Source organism: Macaca fascicularis, chromosome 2 (genome assembly GCF_037993035.2).
Source record: "Macaca fascicularis isolate 582-1 chromosome 2, T2T-MFA8v1.1".
Taxonomy (NCBI): domain Eukaryota; kingdom Metazoa; phylum Chordata; class Mammalia; order Primates; family Cercopithecidae; genus Macaca; species Macaca fascicularis.
In genome coordinates, this window is record NC_088376.1 from 153,273,730 (window position 1) to 153,296,795 (window position 23,066).

General features: G+C 43.9%; 1 protein-coding gene across 16 annotated transcripts in view; it reads left to right on the top strand.

Annotated features, from left to right (window-relative positions):
- NR2C2 (nuclear receptor subfamily 2 group C member 2) overlaps positions 1–23,066 on the top strand; it is a 96,512-nt gene that overhangs the window by 57,287 nt on the left and 16,159 nt on the right. For 10 of the 16 annotated variants that reach the window (XR_010584605.2, XR_012431529.1, XM_065539050.2 and 7 more), the window contains 6 exons: positions 281–391; positions 10,657–10,857; positions 13,239–13,341; positions 17,766–17,945; positions 20,508–20,655; positions 21,753–21,846. Coding sequence is in view for 13 of the 16 variants with exons in the window: in XM_045385685.3 (XP_045241620.1) it covers positions 281–391; positions 10,657–10,857; positions 13,239–13,341; positions 17,766–17,945; positions 20,508–20,655; positions 21,753–21,846 (837 nt within the window). In the remaining 3 variants the exon portion in view is untranslated. Of the gene's footprint in view, positions 1–280; positions 392–980; positions 1,038–10,656; positions 10,858–13,238; positions 13,342–17,765; positions 17,946–20,507; positions 20,656–21,752; positions 21,847–23,066 lie in introns of all 16 variants that reach the window. The other 6 variants (XR_010584604.2, XM_015431308.4, XM_015431310.4 and 3 more) reach the window with 1 other exon arrangement.

Genomic DNA, 23,066 nt, shown 5'->3' on the forward strand with positions numbered 1-23,066 from the left:
AGGTTTTTACTTTATTAAAGTGTGCAGAGCAGAATTGCAAATTCCTTTGGTTTCTTCTTGCATTTCCAACATTAGGAACAGCTGTTTTAAGATTGTATTTTCGTGGGGGGCACCCTGTAGCAACATCTCATTGATTCCTTTGTCATCCTTCTGGGTCCAACCTCAGAACCACACAAGTTTATCACTCCAGGCCACAGTGAAAGCAAGAGGCATGGTCTTCAGGCCACCTCTGAGCATCATTCTGAACCCCCTTGTGATCCAGCCCACTTCTCGCCCACAGGTAACACGTACACAGACCTCTCGGCCGGAATCTCCAGGGATGACCAGCCCCTCCCCACGCATCCAGATAATCTCCACCGACTCTGCTGTAGCCTCACCTCAGCGCATTCAGGTACCTGCACCAGTCCCACTTCGTTCCACCTGTCTGCCAAAGGCACCTCTGCCTTTCCTGAACTCTTTCCAAAAACAAACCTTCCTAAGGGTTTCACTAAGGAGTTGTGCCTTTTGGGCATCAAATACAGTACAACTTCATCGATTCTTTAAAAAAAAATTAAAAATGCTTACATTTATTTAACCAACTTACATGTAAAGCAAAAGCCTGAACTGTTGTTTCAAACTATTGAGATGAAGTACCATTTTATTACTTATTTGCTTCCAAATTGGGAGGCAGCATATCTTAGTACTGTGATTAAGAGCAAGGGCCCCTACTTGAAGTCAAATCCAGTGCCCCACTTAGCTTTTTTGACCTTGGTCAATTAACATTTTAATGCCTCACTTTCTTCATTTGGAAAATATACATAATAGTAGTTATTTGCCTCACGAAGTTATTATGAAGAATCAAAGGGATATTGCTTATAAAGTGCTTAGAATGGTGCCTGGCACATACTAATGTTCAATATGTACTAATTATATAATAACTATTATTATTAATATTGTTATTAACTAATCGATATTCACTTATGGGAAGTTGTCTTCCCTAGGGCTCTGAACCTGCCTCTGGCCCATTGAGTGTTTTCACCTCTTTGAACAAAGAGAAGGTAGGTGTATCAAGCTTACAGGCAAAAAGCTGGGAGGAAGGGATAATATATTGATGACAAAGATTTATTGTTATCTCAACAAGCTGAATCAAAAAGCCAGTTATAACTGTTGATTTCTCTGGTTTTCTCCTTGCAATTTTATCAGGTTTTTTTGCCTCACTTTGATGCTCTGTTGTTAGTTGCATATATGTTTTATATTGTTATGTCTTTTTGGGGAATTAACCACTTTCTTGCTTGCTTTCTTGGTTGCTTGCTATCTTTTTATTTATTTTTGAGACAGAGTCTTGCTGTATAGCCCAGACTGGTCTTGAACTCCTGACCTCAAGTGATACTCCTGCCTCAGCTGAGTATTTTGTAATCCCAAAGTGCTGGGATTACAGGCTTGAGTCACCATGCCCAGCCACCCCTTTCTTATTATGTACCACTTCCCTTTATGTTTATTTTCCTTGTTCTGAAGTCTGCTTTGTCTGAAATTACTGTAGTTACTCCAGCTTTCTTTTTATGAGTGTTGGTTGCTAGCATGGTATAACTTTCTCTATGTTTTGACACTTTTTCTTTTTTTTTTTTTTGAGACAGGGTCTTGCTCTGTCACCCAGGCTGGAGTGCAATGGCGTGAACACAGCTCACTGCAGCCTCTCTACCTCACAGGCTCAAGCCATCCTCTCATCTACGCCTCCCAAGTAGCTGGGACTACAGGCGCATACCACCATGCCTGGATACACACACACACACACACACACGATTTGTTTTGTTTTTTTTTAATAGAGATGGGATTTCACCATGTTGCCAAGGCGGATCTCAAACTTCTGAGCTCAAGCAATCCGCCTGCCTCAGCCTCCCAAAGTGCTGGGACTACAGGTGTGAGCCACCGTGCCTGGCCAACTTTTTTTTTTTTTTTTTTTAGGAAAGTCTTGCTCTGTTGCCCAGGCTAGAGTGCATTTACTATTCACAGACAGGATTGTAGAGCACTACAACTTCAAACTCCTGAGCCCAAGCTGTCGTTCTGCCTCAGCCTCTCAAGTAGTTGGGACTACAAATGTGCACCACTGTCAGCTACTCCATCACTTTATTTTGCATCTGTCTGTGTCTTTATATATAAAATGGTTCTCCTGTAGGCAATATGTATTGGGGTCTTGATTTTTTCCCATTTTTTTCCTACTTCCTGTATAATTTCATAAGTTTTGTTTTTTTACCCAGCTGACAATCTGTCTTTTCATTGTGAATGTGGATCAATTCATAAAGTGATTGTTGATATATTTGGATTAATATCCTCCATTTAGGCTGGGTATGGTGGCTCACCCTTGTAATCCCAGCACTTATGGAGGCTGAAGAAGGCTTATCACTTGAGCCCAAGAGTTCGAGACCAGCCTGGGCAACAAAGTGAGATTGTATCTCTACAAAAATAAAAAATAAAAAATTAGCCAGACATGGTGATGCATTCCTGTAGTCCCAGCTACTTGGGAGGCTTTGGTGGAAGGGTTGCTTGAGCCCCAGAGGTTGAGGCTGCAGTGAGCTGTGATCATGCCACTGCACTCCAGCCTGGGCCACAGAGCAAGACCCTGTCTCAAAAAACTAAAATAATAATTCAGAACTATTCATATGAGCTAAAATTTATACTTAAGTAAAAGATTTATTTACCTTTTCGCAAAGGTCAGGATTTATTAATACCTTTTTGCAAACCTTTTTTAAAGCAGGTTCCTTCTACCCTTTTTATTTTTAGTTAATAATCTTTGCTATTATCTTTTGGTATGCTCTAATATATGATCTGTCTTATAAATTTATATATATTCTATATGTAAATTCTATATTTGTTATAGGAAATTGTGTATATGTAGGTATGTGAGTGGACGGGTGGTATGTGTATATAAATAGTATGGGAAATCTGAAGAGCTGGTTTTGGGTCGGTGGACAAACCCTTGAAGGGATTCTCGTTGTACTCAGAAAGAAATCCAGACTCGCATCAGGGCCGTCCCACCTCCCTCTTTAGGTTCCTGGGCCATGCTGGTTGTCCATGGGCCTGATAGCAGTTCCTAAGAGTTTGTTCTTCCCAGGGCTTTCCATATGCCAGAACATTTCTCTTTGCTGGAACGCTAAACATTTATCTGGCTGCTGTCTCCTCAGCCTTAAACCTTTTTTTTTTTTTTTTTTTTTTTTTTTTTTTTTTTTAAGGCATTTCGCTCTTGTCACCCAGGCTGGAGTACAGTGGCACAGTGTTGGCTCACTGCAACTTCTGCCTCCCAGATTCAAGCGATTCTTCTGCCTTAGCCTCCCAGGTAGCTGGGATTACAGACATGCGCCACCACGCCCAGCTAATTTTGTATTTTTAGTAGAGACAGAGTTTCACCATGTTGGCCAGGCTGGTCTTGAACTCCTGACCTCAGGTGATCCGCCCGCCTTGGCTTCCCAAAGTACTGGGATTACAGACACCCAGCCCAAATCTTGTCTTAAATGTCACCTTGTCACGGAGGTTTTCCCTGACCTCTCTCTTTTTTTTTTTTTTTTTTTTTTAAGGCAGAGTCTCACTGTGTCACCCAGGCTAGAGTGTAGTGGCATGATCTTGGCTCACTGCAACCTCCACCTCCCGGGGTCACGCCATTCTCCTGCCTCAGCCTCCCAAGTAGCTGGGACTACAGGTGCTTGCCACCACGCCTGGCTAATTTTTTGTATTTTTAGTAGAGACAGGTTTTCACTGTGTTAGTCAGGATGGTCTCGATCTCCTGACCTCGTGATCTGCCCGCCTCGGCCTCCCAGAGTGCTGGGATTACAGGCATGAGCCACTGCGCCCAGCCCCCTGACCTCTCTTTCTAAAGTTAAATACTTTTGTTATTCGGGGTTACCCCAACCTGGTCTTTTCCCTCATAACATGTACCATAAATTGAAATTGTTTACTGACTGGTTTGTTTCCTTGTATATTGCCAGTCTCTTCGACTGAACTAAAAGTTTCATGAGGGCAGGAGCCATCTTCATATGCCACTGTCTAACACACTGTCTGACAGAATAGACCCTCAGTAAATATTTGAGGAATGAATGAAAGAATGAGTAAGCCATGGTAAAAAAGTCTTGACTTTTTCATCAGGAGCGATTTGATAAGATGAAAGGGATAAGACAAAACTGAGTGAGGAAAGGAGTATGTGAGAGCTTAGAGGGAAGAAATACTTTACCAAGGTCTTGGCATGTTCTGGGCAGTGTACCAAGCAGTTTCACACACATCGTATCATTTCACTTTCCTAGTCATCCTTTTTCATAGATACATAAATGGAGCTCAAGGGCTTGTGTAACTGCTCCAAGTTGACACAGCTGGAAAGTAATAGAGTAAGCATTCATATTCATGTCTGTAGCTACCAAGCCCTGTCTCCCGTGTTTACAGTGAAAGAGGTGGCAAGGTGAGGATAGGGATGAACTGGAGAGGCTACCTCATCTAAAGGGGTAGCCAACCCACACCATCTCCAGCCACCTGGCACCATGGAGAGAACTTGAGCCCAGGATGACCTGAGCTTCCAGTTTGTCAAGAGAACTACAAATTTGATTTTGATTATGGGAAATACTCAATTTTTAGATGTTAGCAAAGTTTTTTTTTTTTTTTTTTGAGACGGAGTCTCGCTCTGTCACCCAGGCTGGAGTGCAATGGCCGGATCTCAGCTCACTGCAAGCTCCGCCTCCCGGGTTCACGCCATTCTCCTGCCTCAGCCTCCCGAGTAGCTGGGACTACAGGCGCCTGCCACCTCGCCCGGCTAAGTTTTTTTTTGTATTTTTAGTAGAGACGGGGTTTCACTGTGTTAGCCAGGATGGTCTCGATCGCCTAACCTCGTGATCCGCCCGTCTCGGCCTCCCAAAGTGCTGGGATTACAGGCTTGAGCCACCGCGCCCGGCCGCAAAGTTTTTTAAAAAAATATTTAGGGGGCTGAGTGCAGTGGCTCACACCTGTAATCCCAGCACTTTGGAGGCTGATGTAGGTGGATCGCTTGAGCTCAGGAGTTCAAGACCAGCCTGGGCAACATAGTGAGATGTCATCTCTACAAAAAATACAAAAATTAGCCAAGCGTGGTGGCATGAGTCTGTAGTCCCAGTTACTTGGGAGACTGAGATGGGAGGATCACTTGAGGCTGAGAGGTGGAGGTTGTAAAGAGCCAACATCATGCTGCTGCACTCCAGCCTGGGTGACAGAACAAGACCTAGTCTCAAGAAAAAAATTAAAAAATAATAATTTTGGGTAGTCAAACAAAAGTTATCCAGTGACTGGTTTTTGCCTGCAGGCCATTCATTGGCAGACTCTTCTTTGCAACAGAGATGTTGAGCTGGCTGGAACAGAGTGGGTAACATGGGGGAGAATGGTGGTGTATAAGATCGTTTCAAGGTCCTTTGGAATTAGAACTAGAGAGGACCTTAACTAGAGAGGACCTTAGCTTAGTAAAGTCAGTTGTGCTATAATGTGACATGTGTTCCTGAAAATTCCCACACTTTACCAAATTGTGCAATGAAAACCACAGGACTGATGGGGAAAAAAATGAGATTAGTGACACAATTCTCAAAAACTTTGTCAGTAACATATTAAAAAACAGATAGTGAATCTAATAAAACCTGCAAGTAGTTAAATACATAGTGACTATAATAAATATGGTACTTGGTCAGGCGCGGTGGCTCATGCCTGTAATCCCAGCACTTTGGGAGGCCGAGGTGGACGGATCACCTGAGGTCGGGAGTTTGAGACCAGCCTGACCAACATGGAGAAACCCCATCTCTACTAAAAATAAAAAAAAAATTAGCTGGGCATGGTACCGTGTGTCTGTAATCCCAGCTTCTCTGAAGGCTGAGGCAGGAGAATCGCTTGAACCTGGGAGGCGGTTACTGTGAGCTGAGATCGATCGTGCCATTGCATTCCAGCCTGGGCAACAAGAGCAAAATTCCATCTCAAAAATAAATAAATACGGCACTTTACCTTGAAAAAGTCCTGTAGTTTCTTTGTGGAGGTAGGTGTAGGGAGGATTGCGTCTCATGAGTTACTGTGAGTGGTGGACATGGGGTGACCTGAAATCACCAGATGGATTGAATGTGACTCATACCACATGCACTGAGTATCCCTGCATGGATAACTTCAGCTCAGTGTCATTTTCTGTTAACCTATTTACTTAGTGTTATTCATGGAAGAAACCATGCATAAACACAAAATTTTCATTATATGCTAATTATTTACTAACATATCAATCATGTTCAAACAAATTCACCTTTTCACAACAAGCATTGTAGCAGCTCTGACTAGGTAGGCTATTGAGGGCCTTAAAAATCACAGAAAAGGCTGGGCGCGGTGGCTCACGCTTGTAATCCCAGCACTTTGGGAGGCCGAGGCGGGCGGATCACAAGGTCAGGAGATCGAGACCATCCTGGCTAACATGGTGAAACCCCGTCTCTACTAAAAATACAAAAAAATTAGCCGGGCGCGGTGGCGGGCACCTATAGTCCCAGCTACTCGGGAGGCTGAGGCAGGAGAATGGCATGATCCCGGGAGGCGGAGCTTGCAGTGAGCCGAGATAGTGCCACTGCACTCCAGCCAGGGGGACAGAGCAAGACTCCGTCTCAAAAAAAAAAAAAAAAAAAAAAAAAATCACAGAAAATAGCCCTTATCTTCTTACATTACTCCCTTCCCCCCAATTTGTTATAGTTTACAGACAGAAGGTTAAGAATTTTTGTTCCAAATAAAGAAATTAAATAAAAGTATTAACTTCCCAGGGCTGTCACAATAAATTACCACAAACTTGGTGACTTAAAACAATAGAAATTTATTTTCCCAACCTTCTGGTGGCCAGAAGTCTGAAATCAAGGTGTCAGCAGGGCCATGCTCTCTTAAGGTTCTAGGAGAGTGTCCTTCCTTGTCTCCTCCTACCTTCTGGTGGGTGCCAGCAGTCCTTGGCAATCCTTGCTTGCTTGCAGCTGCATCACTCCAATCTCTGCCTCCATTGCCACGTGGTCTTCTTATAAGGACACACCATTCATTTAATTAGGGCCCACCCTAATGCAGTATTACCTCATCTTATCCTAATTACATTTGCAAAGGCCCTACTTCCAAGTAAGGTCACATTAATAGATACTGGGAATTCTGGCTGGAATGTATCTTTTCAGGGAGTAAAGTTCTATGCACAATACCTCTCCTCCACAGCCGACTTAAATTTTAATGAGCTTGGATATATCCTTGCAATTTGATGTTTCCTATAGGTCATTAAATAGGAATCTATCTGTGTTTGTTAACAAGGTCTTGCCTAGTGGTCACCCTTGTGTTCCAATAGGGTATTTGGAAGATTTTTTTTTCTGCCTGCATTTTTAGTTTTCTCATGGAGGTGTTCTCTCTAAATGGAGGATACAAATGTCTTAGGAGGGTGAAGATAAACAAAAAATCCCCAAATTATAAGTAATTCATTGAATTTTTATGAGCGCAAGTCTTTGAGAAAAAAAGAAAAGAATAGCCAGGTACATTGGTTCTCAGCTTTTGGGAGGTGAAGGCACGAGGATCACTTGAGCCCAGATGTTCAAGACCAGCTTGGACAAAATAGTGAGACCTCCATCTCTAGAGAAAAAAAAAAAAAAATTGCCAGGCATGGTGGTGCTTACCTGTAGTCCCAGCTACTCTGGAGGCTGAGATAGGAGGATTGCTTGAGCCCAGGAGGTCAAGGCTGCAGTGAGCTAGGATCATGCCACTGCACTCCAACGTGGGTAACAGAGCAAGACCCTGTCTCAAAAAAAAAATAAAAATTCTGAGCCTTGAAGTATGTTATATACTGCCACTAAGAGCTACTGTCCCTGTCTGGAACCAGTAACTTCTACCTTCTAACACCATACCCTGACCTCATACTTGCCATACCTCAACCACAATGACTGGAGAAGAGCATACAAGGAAATGACATGTTGGTTATCTGTGTGTGCTCTGGTACAGAATGTGTCATCTCTGATTACAAAAAGGCAAAGGAATTACTAGTATTGCCTTGGTTTTAGTTGGTAATTGAAGACCCCTCTCAATCACATAACTATGTCATTTCTTAACAGGGAAAACAGTTTAGGAAGGAAATAAGAATTGATAGACATGAGCCAGGCTTGGTGGCTCATGCCTGAATCCTAGCACTTTGGGAGGCCGAGGCAGCAGGATCACTTGAGCCCAAGAATTTGAGGCCAGCCTGGGCAACAAAATGAGACTCCATCTCTACAAAAAATTTTTCTAAAATATTAGCTGGGTGTGGTGACACACGCCTGTGGTCTCAGCTACACAGAAGACTGAAGCAGAAGGATGGCTTGGGCCTAGGAGGTTGAGACTGCAGTGAGCCATACTCATGCCACTGCACTCCAGCCTGGGTGATAAAGTGAGACTCTTGTCTCAAAAAAAAAAAAAAAAAAAAAAAAAATTGATAGACATTTGACTCACGGAGCTCAAGGTTATAAGGGCTTCGAAAGGCCATCTTGTTTAAGGCAAGAAATCCCTTCTGTGGCAGCTGAGAGAAGTGTGTGTCAACCAGCCTGTGTCTGCAGTCTCTCAGTTGAGCCTTGGGTAGGAAAGTTTTTTTAAAGATAATTCTTCTCACAAGGTTTTCTGTCTCATGTTTTATGTTTCTGGGGGACTCTGGGCATGCCACAGATTGTAATGATGAAAGGTTCTTCCTTTCATTCCCTCCAAATCTGTTCTCCTTGAGCCTTAAACATCTTTTGCCCCTTTAATTGGAAATGATGATATACTGGGGTTTGTGCCATGATCAGCTGAGGATTCATTCTTGGATCTGTCATCCTATTCTGCTGTCCTCTCTGGTCTTGCACTTGGCTGTGCCCTGTAGCACACTTTGCCACATTTTTGCAGTTTCCTCTTGTGTTTGATTCAAGTCTTTGCTTAGTGTCACATACTCAGAGATGTCTCTCCTCCTAAAGTTGCATCCCTGTCTCCTTCCCAATGCTTTTTCTGTTTATTCTGCTTTTTGTTTTCTCCAGGGCATTTACACTGACTGATATTATTTATTCAGAGTTCATGGTCTGTTTCCCCCAGTAGAAGTTGAGTTCCATGATGGTGGGACCTTTTTTTGTTCACGTCCATATTCCTAGTACCTAGAACAGTGCTTGACTCATAGTGGGTGCTCAGTAAACATCTAAGTGATTGAATCTTTTCTTGCCTATGTCATTTTATTTTGAGCCAGCCAACATTGTCTTATTTTCCATATTGCAGTTAGCAAAGCTGTTGTGTTAGACTGTGTGAGTTTGTTGTCTCAACCTTGGAGTTCCATTTCTTTTTTTGGGGGGCGGGGATGGAGTTTCCCTTTTGTCGCTCAGGCTGGAGTGCAGTGGCACGATCTTGGCTCACTGCAAACTCTGCCTCCTGGGTTCAAGCGATTCTCATGTCTCAGCCTTCCAAGTAGCTGGGACTACAGGCGCCCACCACCATGCCCAGCTAATTTTTGTATTTTTAGTAGAGACGGGACTTCACCATGTTGACCAGGCTGGTCTTGAACTCTTGACTTCAGGTGATCCTCTCACTTCAGCCTCCCAAAGTGTTGGGATTACAGGCGTGAGCCACCGCGCCCGGCCAGAGTTCCATTTCAAAAGTCTGTCAAGAGGTGGTACAGATGCTAGACCTGCCCATAAATGTACTGTGCTGTAGGAAACTGAGTTCCAGCCAGAGACATAGCATGTTTCCCCTCACCCAACACAGCAGCAGCAGCAGCTCCAGAGTCCTCTTTGAAGTAAGGGTCTGCTGGTGCCTGGAGGGAAAGGTGGCAGTGCTGCTAGCCAGGAATATCTGGCCTAGGAGAGAGGCAGGATGGGGGTTAGAACAACTTTAAAGAACTTCATGAGCAAGAAAAAGAGAGTTCATTCTTGTCATAGCAACTGTTTTTGTTGTGACTGATGCAATTACACAAGGACTGTATGAAGAAGTAGAGTCTTGACAGTGATGCTCCTGAAGAGTGGGAACTCCCAGAGGAATAAGGGTCAAGACTTCTCCAGAGTCAGTGCCCACTTCCTCCAGTGCATCCTATGATCTTTTATTGTCTTCTCTCTATGTGCCAGGCCTTGTGGTGGCCCTGGGGATATAGCAGTGAATCAGATGTAGTCTCTATCCTTAAAGACCTCAGAGTCAGGAAGTGGGAGTGAAGGAGGTGGGTGGTCAATTAGTGGTGAGTTGAGTGTGTGTCAGCAATGGTCTCCCTGTATTCTCTCAACCTAAGGCAATAGTATTTATAGGACCTTTTAGAAAGAGGCCGTCTTTGAAGCAGTCATTCCCAAGTTTTTGGACTTTATGGATCAGTAGCATTTCAAGAGTTAGGATTGCCTACATTTCTTAATACGTGAGGACAAGGACTTTTCAAAAAGTTAAACCTATTATTTATTACTGCCTTCATTTCATAAAAGAAAGGGCATTTTACTTCTAAAAACAGTAGGAAAGATATGGTCCTAGACTAAAATTAGCTTTATGAAAATTTGTTTCTGAAAAGCTCACTATTGTGTTTTGTTTTTCTCGATTCACCGTGGACTAGTGAAACTGCATGTTAGACATCATTAATTCAAGGTGTTTGGCGGTCACCACTTTGAGCACCACCTGCAAATGCATAGGTCTTGTGACACTCCATGAGAGCGGCCTCCATGTTGTGTCTTATAGATTGTCACAGACCAGCAGACAGGACAGAAGATCCAGATAGTCACCGCAGTGGACGCCTCCGGATCCCCTAAACAACAGTTCATCCTGACCAGCCCAGATGGAGCTGGAACTGGGAAGGTGATCCTGGCTTCCCCAGAGACATCCAGCGCCAAGCAACTCATATTTACCACCTCAGACAACCTCGTCCCTGGCAGGATCCAGGTAAGGCCTTTGGACAGGTATTTGTTTCAGCACTTCTGCTATCGAACTTGTTCCTGACTTGTTCTTACGTCTGCCTTCGAGGCCAAATCCATCCCTGGAAGGTTCTTTGGGGACCTGCAAACATGGCAGGTTGCTGCTTTGGCCAAAGTAATAAACCAGCAAACCAGTGGCAAGGCCCAGAAGACAGTCAGCTGTAACACTCAGAGAGGATGGAAGTACAACAAGGAGGTCAGTGGCCACAGGAGACTGGCATGAGCAAGCCAGCCCTGAGGCTACTGGAGAATTGTTCTTACCTAAGGCCATCAAGTGTCAGCCCTTGATATTTTAAAGGTACCACCTAGGGCTGACTGTAGCCAAGCGAGAACTGATTTGTCCAGATCATCAGGTCTGTGGCCCCAGCTTTTCATTATGTCTTTACTTGCCACCGTGTACTGCTCACTCTGGGCCCCTCAGTTCTTGTCTCTATCTCTGCCCTGGTTCTTCCTGCTCTCTCAAGGCAGGATGGGGTTGAGGACAGTCTACAGCAAGGAAAAGAGCAGGCATTGAAGGAAAGCAGGGTTGTTGCTCAGCATGAGGCTGGGAAGCATAGAATCTCCAAATCCAACACTTAGAGAACAGAAACTCAAGGTCAGTATCCCATGATGGCTGAGCACGGAGCACGCTTCGTCAGGGTTGTGTTTAATTTTTTTTTTTAATTTTTGATAAAATATACATAATATAAAACTTACCAGCTTAATCAGCTTTAGGTATACAGTTTAGTGGCATTAAGTAGATTTACATTGTTGTACCACTGTCCAGCTCTGTGTAACTCTTTTCCTTTTCCTAAGCTGAAACTCTATACTCATAGAACAGTAATTCTCCTCTCCCCTTCGCCCAGCCCTGGTGACCACCATTCTACTTTCCGTCTCCATGAATTTGACTACTCTAGGTACCTCATATAAGTGAAATCAGCCTTCGTGCGACTGGCTTATTTCCCCCATCCATGTCGTAGCATGTGTCAGAATTCCATTCCTTTTAAAGGCTGAGTAATATTCCACTCTGTATATAGACCACATTTTTTCTCTTCATCTGTTGTTGGACATGTAGGTTGCTTCCACCTTTTGACTATTGAATTAATGCTGCTTAGAATCTCTTGTTTTGGGTGGGGAGGTTCTACTATGAAGAAACTTAAGGAAGGGAAGAATTTTTTGTCTTCTGATTGAGCTGGGATCAGAATGCCAACGTGTTCAGCTTTCAGAACTGTTCTTTTAGACACCTTACGCCACACTTACTAAATGCTGTCTCATCCTTCCTTTCCCGGAGTACATTGTGATCATCTGAAATCAGAAAGGAATTCCTCCTCCTTTAGAGTACTCCTTGTCTGTGAAAGAATGGCTGTTGATTTTGTTGCATGTTTCACAAGAGGTGATTTTACTTAATGATTTCTGTATGTGTTCCCACCGTGTATAAATCATTTTAAGGCTTATTGTTGGCTCAAGTTCAAGTACATTTTAAAATAACAGCTATTTTTCACTTTCGCATATTGATATCAGTTATAGTATTCTCCCAGATGAATTGCTGTCGCCTAGAAAATCACCACAAATTAGGGGAAGATAGCAGGTTTCAAAGGTCATTTGTTCTCGTCATCTCACCACCGGCTGCCTCAGTCAGAGTCCTAGTGATTTAATTAATAAAGTTTGGTTATTTCTCTGCCAATATATCTCTTTGCATACATTCAAGTTGTTATGGGAAGAATCTTAAATATCTTCATTTGGTAGTGTCTGTGTGTGATTCCCCACATGGGCCACAATTTTGGGTGGTTGTAGTAGCCAGATAGAGTAGATCAGTGGAAACCAGCACCTGATCCTGGGAAACCACCCAGCTGATGAGCAGTCCGGATGAGTGGCAGAACCATTCTGGGTGTCAGATTAAGTTGTCATTTGGAATTTTCCCAGTTCTGTCCGGAGTTCTCCTGCTTAGAAACCCAACATTGAGAATTTATAGTTAAACATTACTTTGCTTAGTGATCTGGGTTTTTGTCTGTGTTTGTTTGTTTGTTTGTTTGTTTTTGAGATGGGGTCTCACTCTGTCATCCAGGCTGGAGTGCAGTGGCGCGATCTCAGCTCACTACCATGTCTGCCTCCCGGGTTCAAGCAATTCTCCTGCCTCAGCCTCTAGAGTAGCTGGGGATTACAGGCGCCTGCCACCACATTTGACTAATTTTATATTTTTAATAGAGACGGTGTTTCACCATGTTAACCAGGCTGATCTCAAACTCCCGACCTCAGGTGATCCACCCGCCTTGGCCTCCCAGAGTGCTGGGATTACAGACGTGAGCGACCATGCCCGGCAGTGATTTGGTTTTTAATTGGCACCCCTGTTTATTTCCTGGTTTCTTTCAGATTGTCACGGATTCTGCCTCTGTGGAGCGTTTACTGGGGAAGACGGACGTCCAGCGGCCCCAGGTGGTAGAGTACTGTGTGGTCTGTGGCGACAAAGCCTCCGGTATGTAGTTCCAGGTTATGCTGGCACTTACAACGGGCCAACAGCATGAAGTAACTGTTGTGAGGTGGGGTGGTAGTTAATTTAGAAAGACCATTTTATGTATGTTTGTAGGTTTCACACATGAATTCTACTTTTCTTATTGGGGTAATGATGTAAATAAGTAAGGTAGTTTGTCGAATAATTAGACATAAAAAGGAAAAGTCAAGAAACGATTTCTGTAATTTGTAGATCTTGGTTAAGTGTGCATTTGCACAGCACTTGGCTATTTTACAAGATGTATAATTTGTATAATCCCCCTTCATCCTAACTATAACTGTCTCTATCATCCCCTTACTATAACCCACTATGAATAACTGCTGTAATGAAGCAGGAGGCAGCATGTGATTCCAGCTAGAGTCCCAGGGTCAGGAAAGGCCCCACAGAGGCAGTAACACTTGGGAGCCTTGGTGATTGTGTACATGTTCGTTGGAGCAGGAGGAGGGCATTCCAGCAAGTGGAGCCAGGGCCTAGAGTTTAAGGTCTATACCCACGGTATCCTTGAGAGAGAGCTTATAGGCTTCTGTGATTACGATTGGGTAAAGTGAGACTGAAGAACATGTCTGGCCCAGAAATGCAAGTGCTGGCCTGCTTGTACTGGGGATCCATAGAAGGTTAGTGAGGCAGACAGGAAGGAATGGAGAAGTATTTTATAAGAACACAGTACCAGGGATGCCAAGGGCACAGGCCTGTGTTCTGTGATGGCTGCCTGGTTCCACTTTCTTCTGTGGTCACAAAATTCACAGGAACTTTGGACACTGTAGTCCTGGTTTTTGTTTGTTTGTTTTGTTTTTTAAAAAGGAGGTTGGACCAAGCCTCTTAGGAAGACAGACCCAGACAAGCATCTACAGAAGATCAGAAGCTCCAGTTTCTCTTTCACGCTGGTGACACCATTTATCTGCCAATGGTGCCTGCCACCCTTTGTCCTGGTAAACCCAATCCATCCTATCCCTTCTCTGAAGCCCTCACCTACCCCAGTAGGCAGGTAGACAGTGCTGCCTGCGATTCTGATTGCCCTTTCCTACAGATTTCTCTAATCAGTTGTTGCCTACTCATATAATTCACTCTGCAGGCCTGTCTTCCCCATCAGAATGTCAAAGCAAAAACCATGTCTTACCATCTATCTCTGTATTCCTGTCTTCTTGCTCAGCAAGGAAAGGCACTCTACAAACTTCTGAACAAATGAATGAAGCATGAACATAACAAAAGGGCCATAAAATCTGCTCGACTTCCCCATTTGTCAGTCTTCTTCTGAGCTTAAGGAAAGGCCTAGTCACAGGCTCTTTGTGCCATTGTCTCCTGAATTAGTGTCACTCAAAGAGATAGAGAACTCAAGGAAATATATTGCAAAGAAAGGAAAAACGATGTTATAGAAGGCACTTTACCACAACTATTCTTAAAAGAACAAGACCAAGTTGTTCCAAATGCACACTTGGAAAATGGTTTTGCATACTAGAGCTTAGAACAATGGGATTCTCTGTAGCCACCATAAATGGTAATCCTGTGAAATGTATTCTCCTTGGCAATGTAGCTGTGAAATTGGATTATACAAACAAGACAGAATCAGAAGAGCATGTCCATGGTCAGTCTCAGCTGGAAACAAGTGAGGCATAATGTATGTGAAAGTACTTTGTGAATAAGAAAGCTAAACTGAAGGAGGGGACACTTTTTTTTTTTTGAGATGGAGTCTTGTTCTGTTGCTCAGGTTGGAGTGCAGTGGTATGATCTCGGCTGACTGCAACCTCTGCCTCCTGGGTTCAAGTGATTCTCCTGCCTCAGCCTCCCGAGTAGCTGGGACTATAGGCATCTGCCAGCATGCCTGGCTAAATTTTATATTTTTAGTAGAGATGGGGTTTCACCATGTTAGCCAGGATGGTTTCGATCCCCTGACCTGGTGATCTGCCTGCCTTGGCCTCCCAAAGTGCTGGGATTACAGGCGTGAGCCACCTTGCCTGGCCAGGGCCACTTTTTAATGTCATTGATAATTAAAAGTTGGAGATACCATGCAAACTGTACACCTGACAAGGGGTTACTATCCAGAACGTATAAGGAACTTAACAGCAAAAAAACAAGTAACTCAATTTTAAAATGGGCAAAATACCTTAATAGACATTTCTCAAAAGAAGACATTCAGATGGCCAATGGTTATATGAAAAAATGCTCAACATCGCTAATCCGCAAGGAAATGCAAATCAACACCACATGAGGTATCACCTCCAGGTAGGATGTCTGTAATCAGGCTGGGTGCGGTGGCACATGCCTATAATCCAGCACTTTGGCAGGCTGAGGTGGGCAGATCACATGAGGCCAGGAGTTCGAGACCAGCCTGGCCAACGTGGCAAAACCTCATCTCTACTAATTTTTGTATTTTTATAAGATACATATTTTTTGACAGGGTGCAGTGGCTCACGTCTGTAATCCGAGCACTTTGGGAAGCCAAGGCAGGCAGATCACCTGATGTCAGGAGTTCGAGACTAGCCTGGTCAACATGGTGAAACCCCGTCTCTACTAAAAATACAAAAATTAACTGGGTGTGGTGGTGGGTTCCTGTAATCCCAGCTGCTTGGGAGGCTCAGGCAGGAGAACCGCTTGAACCTGAGAGGCAGAGATTGCAGTAAGCCAAGATCGCACCACTGTACTCCAGCCTGGGTGACAAAAGCAAGACTCTTGTCTTAAAAAAAAAAAAAAAAAGAATCTTATAAAATATATAAGATTTTATTTTTGTTTTATAAAATCTTATAAAAATAAAAAAATTAGCCTAGTGTGGTGGTGCACACCCATAATTCCAGCTACTCGGGAGGCTGAGACACAAGAATCACTTGAACACAGGAGGTGGAGGTTGCAGCGAGCCGAAATCACACCACTGCATTCCAGTCTAAGTGACTGAGACTGTTGTCTCAAAAAAAAAAAAAGAAGAAAAAATGCCTACAATTAAAAAGACAAAAGAAAAGAAGTGCTAGGGAGGATGTGGAGAAAAGGGAACACTTACACATTGTTGGTGGAACTGTAAACTAGTACAGCCACTATAGAAAACTGTATGGAAGTTCTTCAAAAAATTAAAACTAGAACTACCACATGATCCAGCAATCTCAGTACTGGATCCAAATCCAAAGGAAATAAAATCATTATGTTGAAGAAATATCTGCACTCCCATGTTTACTGCATGACTATTTACAATGGCCAAGATGCGGAATCAGCTTAAGTATCCAACAGTGGATGAATTGCGAAAGAAAATGTGGTATGTAGCACAGTGGAATAGATAAAATTGAATGAAATCCTGCTCTTTGTGACAACATAGATGAACATGGAGGACATCATGTTACGTGAAATAAGCCAGACACAGAAAGGCAAATATTATCTCACTCCTGTGGAATCCTTAAAAAATAAATGATATCATAGAAACAGAGAGTAGAACAATGGCACCAAGACGCGGGAGGGGAAAAGTGAGAGATGGTTGGGAAAGACTGACCAACTGGTACAAAGTTACAGTTAAGTAGTAGGAACAAGTTCTGGTGTTCTGTTGCACTGTAGCCATAGCTAACAATAAGGTATTATATATTGTAAAATACCTAGAAGAAAGTTTTTTGAATGTCCTTATTACAAAGAAATGATAAATGCATAAGGTGGTGGTCACTCTACCTGATTTGATCATTATACAACATGTGGATATATTGAAATATCAAATTATACCTCATAAATATGGACAATTACAATGTATCAAAAATAAAAAGAGACACCAAAATAAAACAAGATTAGAAAAATAAACTGTGTTTAATAAATGCATTCCTAGAACTATGTTTCTAGAAGGCTCTGAGTAGCTAGCCCATGTGAGCCATATGGTAATCCTCCTTTGCTGTGGGCTTTGGCAGTCACAGTCCCCATGCTTCTCCCTGTGACTATCCCTTAGGGCCCAGGACATGAATCAGAGAGAGGGGCTAAATGCAGGAGTGAGACCCTCTGTGCCGAAGCCACACATGCACGTGTCTGCTCTGTGCCACTTGTGGCGGGACAGGGGACCTGATCCACTTCATAAGCCCAGATCTCCAGGAATAGGACCCAGGTGTGTTCAAGTGGATAGTAGAGTTCAGCTGTCACCTGTGAGCTCCTACTGTGTGTTAGACCATTTGTATACTAAGAGCACTAAGGTCATGCCATCTGCCAGCTGTCATATAACCTGTCCGAGCTTCAGTATTTCCATCATGAACTCCTAAGGCTACTTGAAAGATTGTAGAGAAATTACTTGAAGGGTGTGGCCAGTATGCTTAATGCTCAGACCACGTGGCTGTTGGCACCTAACAGCATATGCACCCATCATTTCGATAAGACTTGCACAGGAACTGAATCCACAAATATAGTCACAAAATATTTGTGTATTCTTTCTGTTTCAGGCCGTCACTATGGGGCTGTCAGTTGTGAAGGTTGCAAAGGTTTCTTCAAAAGGAGTGTGAGGAAAAATTTGACCTACAGCTGTCGGAGCAACCAAGACTGCATCATCAATAAACATCACCGGAACCGCTGTCAGTTTTGCCGGCTGAAAAAATGCTTAGAGATGGGCATGAAAATGGAATGTGAGTAACAATATTTTAAAACCGGCCGGGCGTGGTGGCTCAAGCCTGTAATCCCAGCACTTTGGGAGGCCAAGACGGGCAGATCACGAGGTCAGGAGATCGAGACCATCCTGGCTAACACAGTGAAACCCCGTCTCTACTAAAAAATATACAAAAAAATAGCCGGGCGAGGTGGCGGGCGCCTGTAGTCCCAGCTACTCGGGAGGCTGAGGCAGGAGAATGGCGCAAACCCGGGAGGCGGAGCTTGCGGTGAGCTGAGATCCGGCCACTGCACTCCAGCCTGGGCAACAGCGCGAGACTCCCTCTCAAAAAAAAAAAAAAAAATTTTTAAAACCACATGAGTTAACGCAGAGGGAGAGAGTAAACAAGAAAAAATAAGGTTTCTATACCTGGCCTTAAAATACTTTAAGAAAAATTACGCACTTAAGCGTCATTTTGGTTTACCTCATGGGTCAGCTAGGTGATTCAGAGCCAGTGCTGCGGGGATTGGTCTGTTCTCCTGCTGTGTGTGTGGAAAGCCTTACTCCAGATGCATCAGGAGGCAGCTTAGTGGAGTGGATTGAACACAGGCTTTGGAGGAAAGGTGATACCAAATCTACCTCCAGGTGTGCCACTAAGAGAGAGCTATGACGCCTGAGGACACACGTAGCCTCTCAGCCACAGGGTCCTCTTCTGTGATCTGCTTATTCACCTTACTTATATATTGCTCCTGAAGATTACATCAGCCTACTCCTTGTCTTCTTAGCCCCTCTACTTTCTTTTGGGATAAGGTCCTTTGCCAAGCCTCTGTGTAACTGGGGTTCTAAAGGGAACTATATTGCTCCTGGATGTGTGGGGCAGCCAGGGAAGGTCTCAGGCCCCTCCTTTCCACTCCCATAGCCAGAATTTTGGGAGTTTTCAGGGACCAATCAGCATGGAGGTCACTTCCCTAACTTGTGGTGAAAACATGAAGACCAGGACCCAAGATGGGCAGCACAAAGAAATTCAAGGAGAGTGGAGTTAGGCTCAAACCACAGTAGGAAAATGGAGCTTAGCAGAGCAAGGCATGCAACTCAGCCTCGCAAGTCTGGTGGCCGTGGACCCAGGACTGCAGGCTCCTGCTGAGTATGCTGCATGGTTCTGTCATCTTTTGCATAGTTTTCTAGGAACACTGAAAACCAATATATTTCAGTATTGATGTTGACGTTTCTGGGAATGGGAATCTGTAAAATTAACTGGAGAATAAATGGAAATGTATTTTTTGAGAAATTAGAAATATCAACCTAATTTCTGCCTAGTGTGATGTTTTTATTTAATCTAATGAGACTGCTCTTTCCCCAAAGTGAGTAAATAAATCACTGGCTTGGTGTGGGACTGGCCCATATTGCTAAGCTTTCCTTTTTCTCAATGATGAATATTTTTACTCAGAGCAGTGACTGAAATCAGTTTTCTTGTGATCACAGCTGTAGCTGCAAACACAATATTCAATTGGATAGCAGTTTGATTAGCAGCGTATCTGAATGTTAGTCCCTGACCTTCATCACTTTTGCCTTTAAAAAGCTTTCGTTTTCTTCAGTTGCTTCTAACATGCATATTTGCTCTTATATTAGACTGCTAAAGGGAGAGTTTGCTAGCATGATGTAAAATTGACACCCATTAAACAGTTTGCAGAAGTGATTCAGACTTGATTTGGAAATTAGAAGGGTTCCTCTACAAATTGTGGCAAAGGAAATGCATTCTATTAAGGGCCTACTTGAAGGTGGACATTTCTTTTCTTTTTTTTTCTTTTTTTTTTTTTGAGGCGGAGTCTCACTCTGTCGCCCAGGTTGGAGTGCAGTAGCGCACGTCTTGGCTCACTGCAGCCTCTGTCTCCCAGGTTCAAGCAATTTTTCCTGCCTCAGCTTCCCAAGTAGCTGGGTTTACAGGTGCCTGCCACCACACCCGGCTAATTTTTGTATTTTTAGTAGAGGCCAGGTTTTGCCATGCTGGCCAAGTGATCCACCCGTCTCGGCTTCCCAAAGTGCTGGGATTACAGACTTGAGCCACCACCCCCGGCCCAAAGATGGGCGTTTCTTTATCCTTGAAATGATCTATTTTGTTAGCATCATGAAGTAAAAACCAACTGGGCACTGTGGCTCATGCCTATAATTCCAGCACTTTAGCAGGCTGGGGCAAGTGGATTTCTTGAGCCCAGGAGTCTGAGTCCAGTGGGCAACATAATGAGGCTTCATCTCTACAAAAAACAATAAAATAATAACATAAAATTAACAAAATGGCCCAGAAGGCTCATGGGTGCTTCCATAGGCCACATAGGTGCTGTGCTGCAGTTTCTTAGCAGGGAGTACCACCCATCGTGAGGTCTTTTTTATGCCTTTAGATTTGACATGGCATGGTTTGGCTTGATTTCCTCTCTCTGGCCGAAAAGTCCACTGTGAAAACTGAGCTAGATGAACCTAGCACCAAAGTCATCCTCCCTACGGTAATGGATTTACTAAAGAAAACCCCTTACTTTACCACGAGGGATGTGGTTTTTATTGATTTGAATTGTTTCTCTAAACACAAATGTTTATGTTGTGATTTAAGCCGTACAGAGTGAACGGAAGCCCTTTGATGTGCAACGGGAGAAACCAAGCAATTGTGCTGCTTCAACTGAGAAAATCTATATCCGGAAAGACCTGAGAAGTCCCCTGATAGCCACTCCCACGTTTGTGGCAGACAAAGACGGAGCGAGGTCAGTCCCTTTTTCTCACTGCAGTCAGCCTTTGCAGCTGATGGAGGAGGCACAGACGCGTCCCAGAACAGGCACTGTTGTGGCTTCCCACCCACCTGCCATAGCCTCCAACCTTGTGTTGCCTAATTCTGCCCCTTCTGGAGCTGCTCAGTCACACCTCTGGACAGGCCTGAGGATGCCTGATTTATGATGGGGTCAGAAATTCTCCTAGCCTTGAATTCAGATTATGTCCTGCAATTTAGGCATCATTCATACAGGAAGACAATTATTTTATAATTCAAGATTGGGGCTTTTCTGCAGTACAGACAAAAGACCTAAGGTGAGATAAGGTCTCAGTGCTATAGTTAATTTGTATATTCTTTTTAATGTAATCTATTGAACTTACTTTAAAAGGATCAGAAAGAGGGGAAAACAAGAAATCCAAAATGTATCAGAGAGAGAGCTGGAGTTGAGGATGCCTTGCTGGTTTTCTGAAAATCAAGTTAACTTGTCTTTTTTTTTTTTTTTTTTTTTTTTTGAGATGGAGTCTCGCTTTGTCGCCCAGGCTGGAGCGCAGTGGCCGGATCTCAGCTCACTGCAAGCTCCGCCTCCCGGGTCCACGCCATTCTCTGGCCTCAGCCTCCCGAGTAGCTGGGACTACAGGTGCCCACCACCTCACCCGGCTAGTTTTTTGCATTTTTTAGTAGAGACAGGCTTTCACCGTGTTAGCCAGGATGGTCTCGATCTCCTGACCTCGTGATCCACCTGTCTCAGCCTCCCAAAGTGCCGGGATTACAGGCCTGAGCCACCGCGCCCGGCCCCTCAAGTAAATTTTTCTTGGGAGAATGGCCACAGTGTGCAGTCATCCTGGAAAGCCCTGGGGGATGCATCTGTGTTTCATCCTGTCTCAAGCTGTAAACCCGACTTTATGTATATCTCATTCCAGAGAGACAGGGGTGGGGGTTCTGTTTAGTCACTAAGCGGCTGAGTCTGGTTAGAGCTTTTCTGCTATTCAGATAGCTTCACAAATATGGAAAGACAGGTAAATGCAGCATGATTATATGGTGCATAAAATGTTGGAAGCTACTCTGATCTGAGTTTCTTTATGTCTTAAATAGACAAACAGGTCTTCTTGATCCAGGAATGCTTGTGAACATCCAGCAGCCTTTGATACGTGAGGATGGTACAGTTCTTCTGGCCACGGATTCCAAGGTGACGTTCTCTACTCATGCTTTCTCTCATCCTTTATGTTGACATTGCAGGCCACTTCTCTAACTGTGTGCACCACCTTCTTCCTGGCCTTCAGAGACCACATCAAAAGCATGACCTACGTCTTGGTCTCCTTGTGATTTGTTTAGAGATGCTGATGGCTTTTCACATCAGAGCTGGCTGGTCATAATCACTGTGACATGTCAGTCTGGATGTCAATTTGGTGGACATTCGGTGGTTCTCTTTTCTGTTGCAGTTTTCTTTTTCTCTTATACACATTGGCAAACTACTAGCATACCAAGGAAAGAGCTGCTTATCAAATGGCCTTTTTGCAAAAGCCCCGGATTCTTTTTTATTAGATGCTCTTCAGGGTGAAGCTCAGCCAGGAATCTATCAATTCCAAAACTTTGCTAGAGCAGATCAGTCATAGGGATTTAACTTGTGGACAGAAACGTTTGTCAGTCCAAAGAGGGGAGACTGGCTGGCTCCTGTGAAGATAACCAAGGAGGGGGATTTTTTCCAGGCCAGGGAACTCACTATTTTTCTCATCTTGGTGCTCCTGATGTAACCAAGTAATGAGGAAGTAGTAGCAGCAAGTCACAACTCTAAGAGGGTGACTTGGTAATTGAGAACACTGGCATTGCTGTGACCATTAGACCCAGAGCAAGGTCTGCAGGCTTCCTTCTCATCTGTTCACAGTCTCATTCATGAGCGTTCTCAGGGCATTACAGGGCATCACAGGGCATTCTCTTTTGGGAAAGAGAAGACAAAATTTAGAGCCCTTGCCTGTCATGGAGAGCTGCCCTGCGTGCCTTAGTCCTCAGGCTGGGCCTTGCACCTTCTGTCTTTGGGCAGGGGCCATATGCATGATGGGAGCTGATGAATCACATGGGCTTAGCTTGTCACTAGCACACATTCTAGGACAGTGACTCTTGACTGCACGGTCAAATGCAGAGAAAGCGTAAGCCTGAAAGTGAAGCCCAGATACCATGTTGCCCAGTCTGGTCTTGAACTCCTGGACTCAAGCAATTCACCCACCTCAGCCCCCCAGAATGCTGGGATTACAGGCGTGAGCCACTACCCCTGGCTTTCTTTTTTAATTGAAATATAATTCACATGCCATAAAACTCACCCTTTTAGCGTGCAATGTAGTGATTTTTGGTATATTTACAAGGTTGTACAAACCATCTCCACTATCTAATTTTAGAATATTTTCATCACCT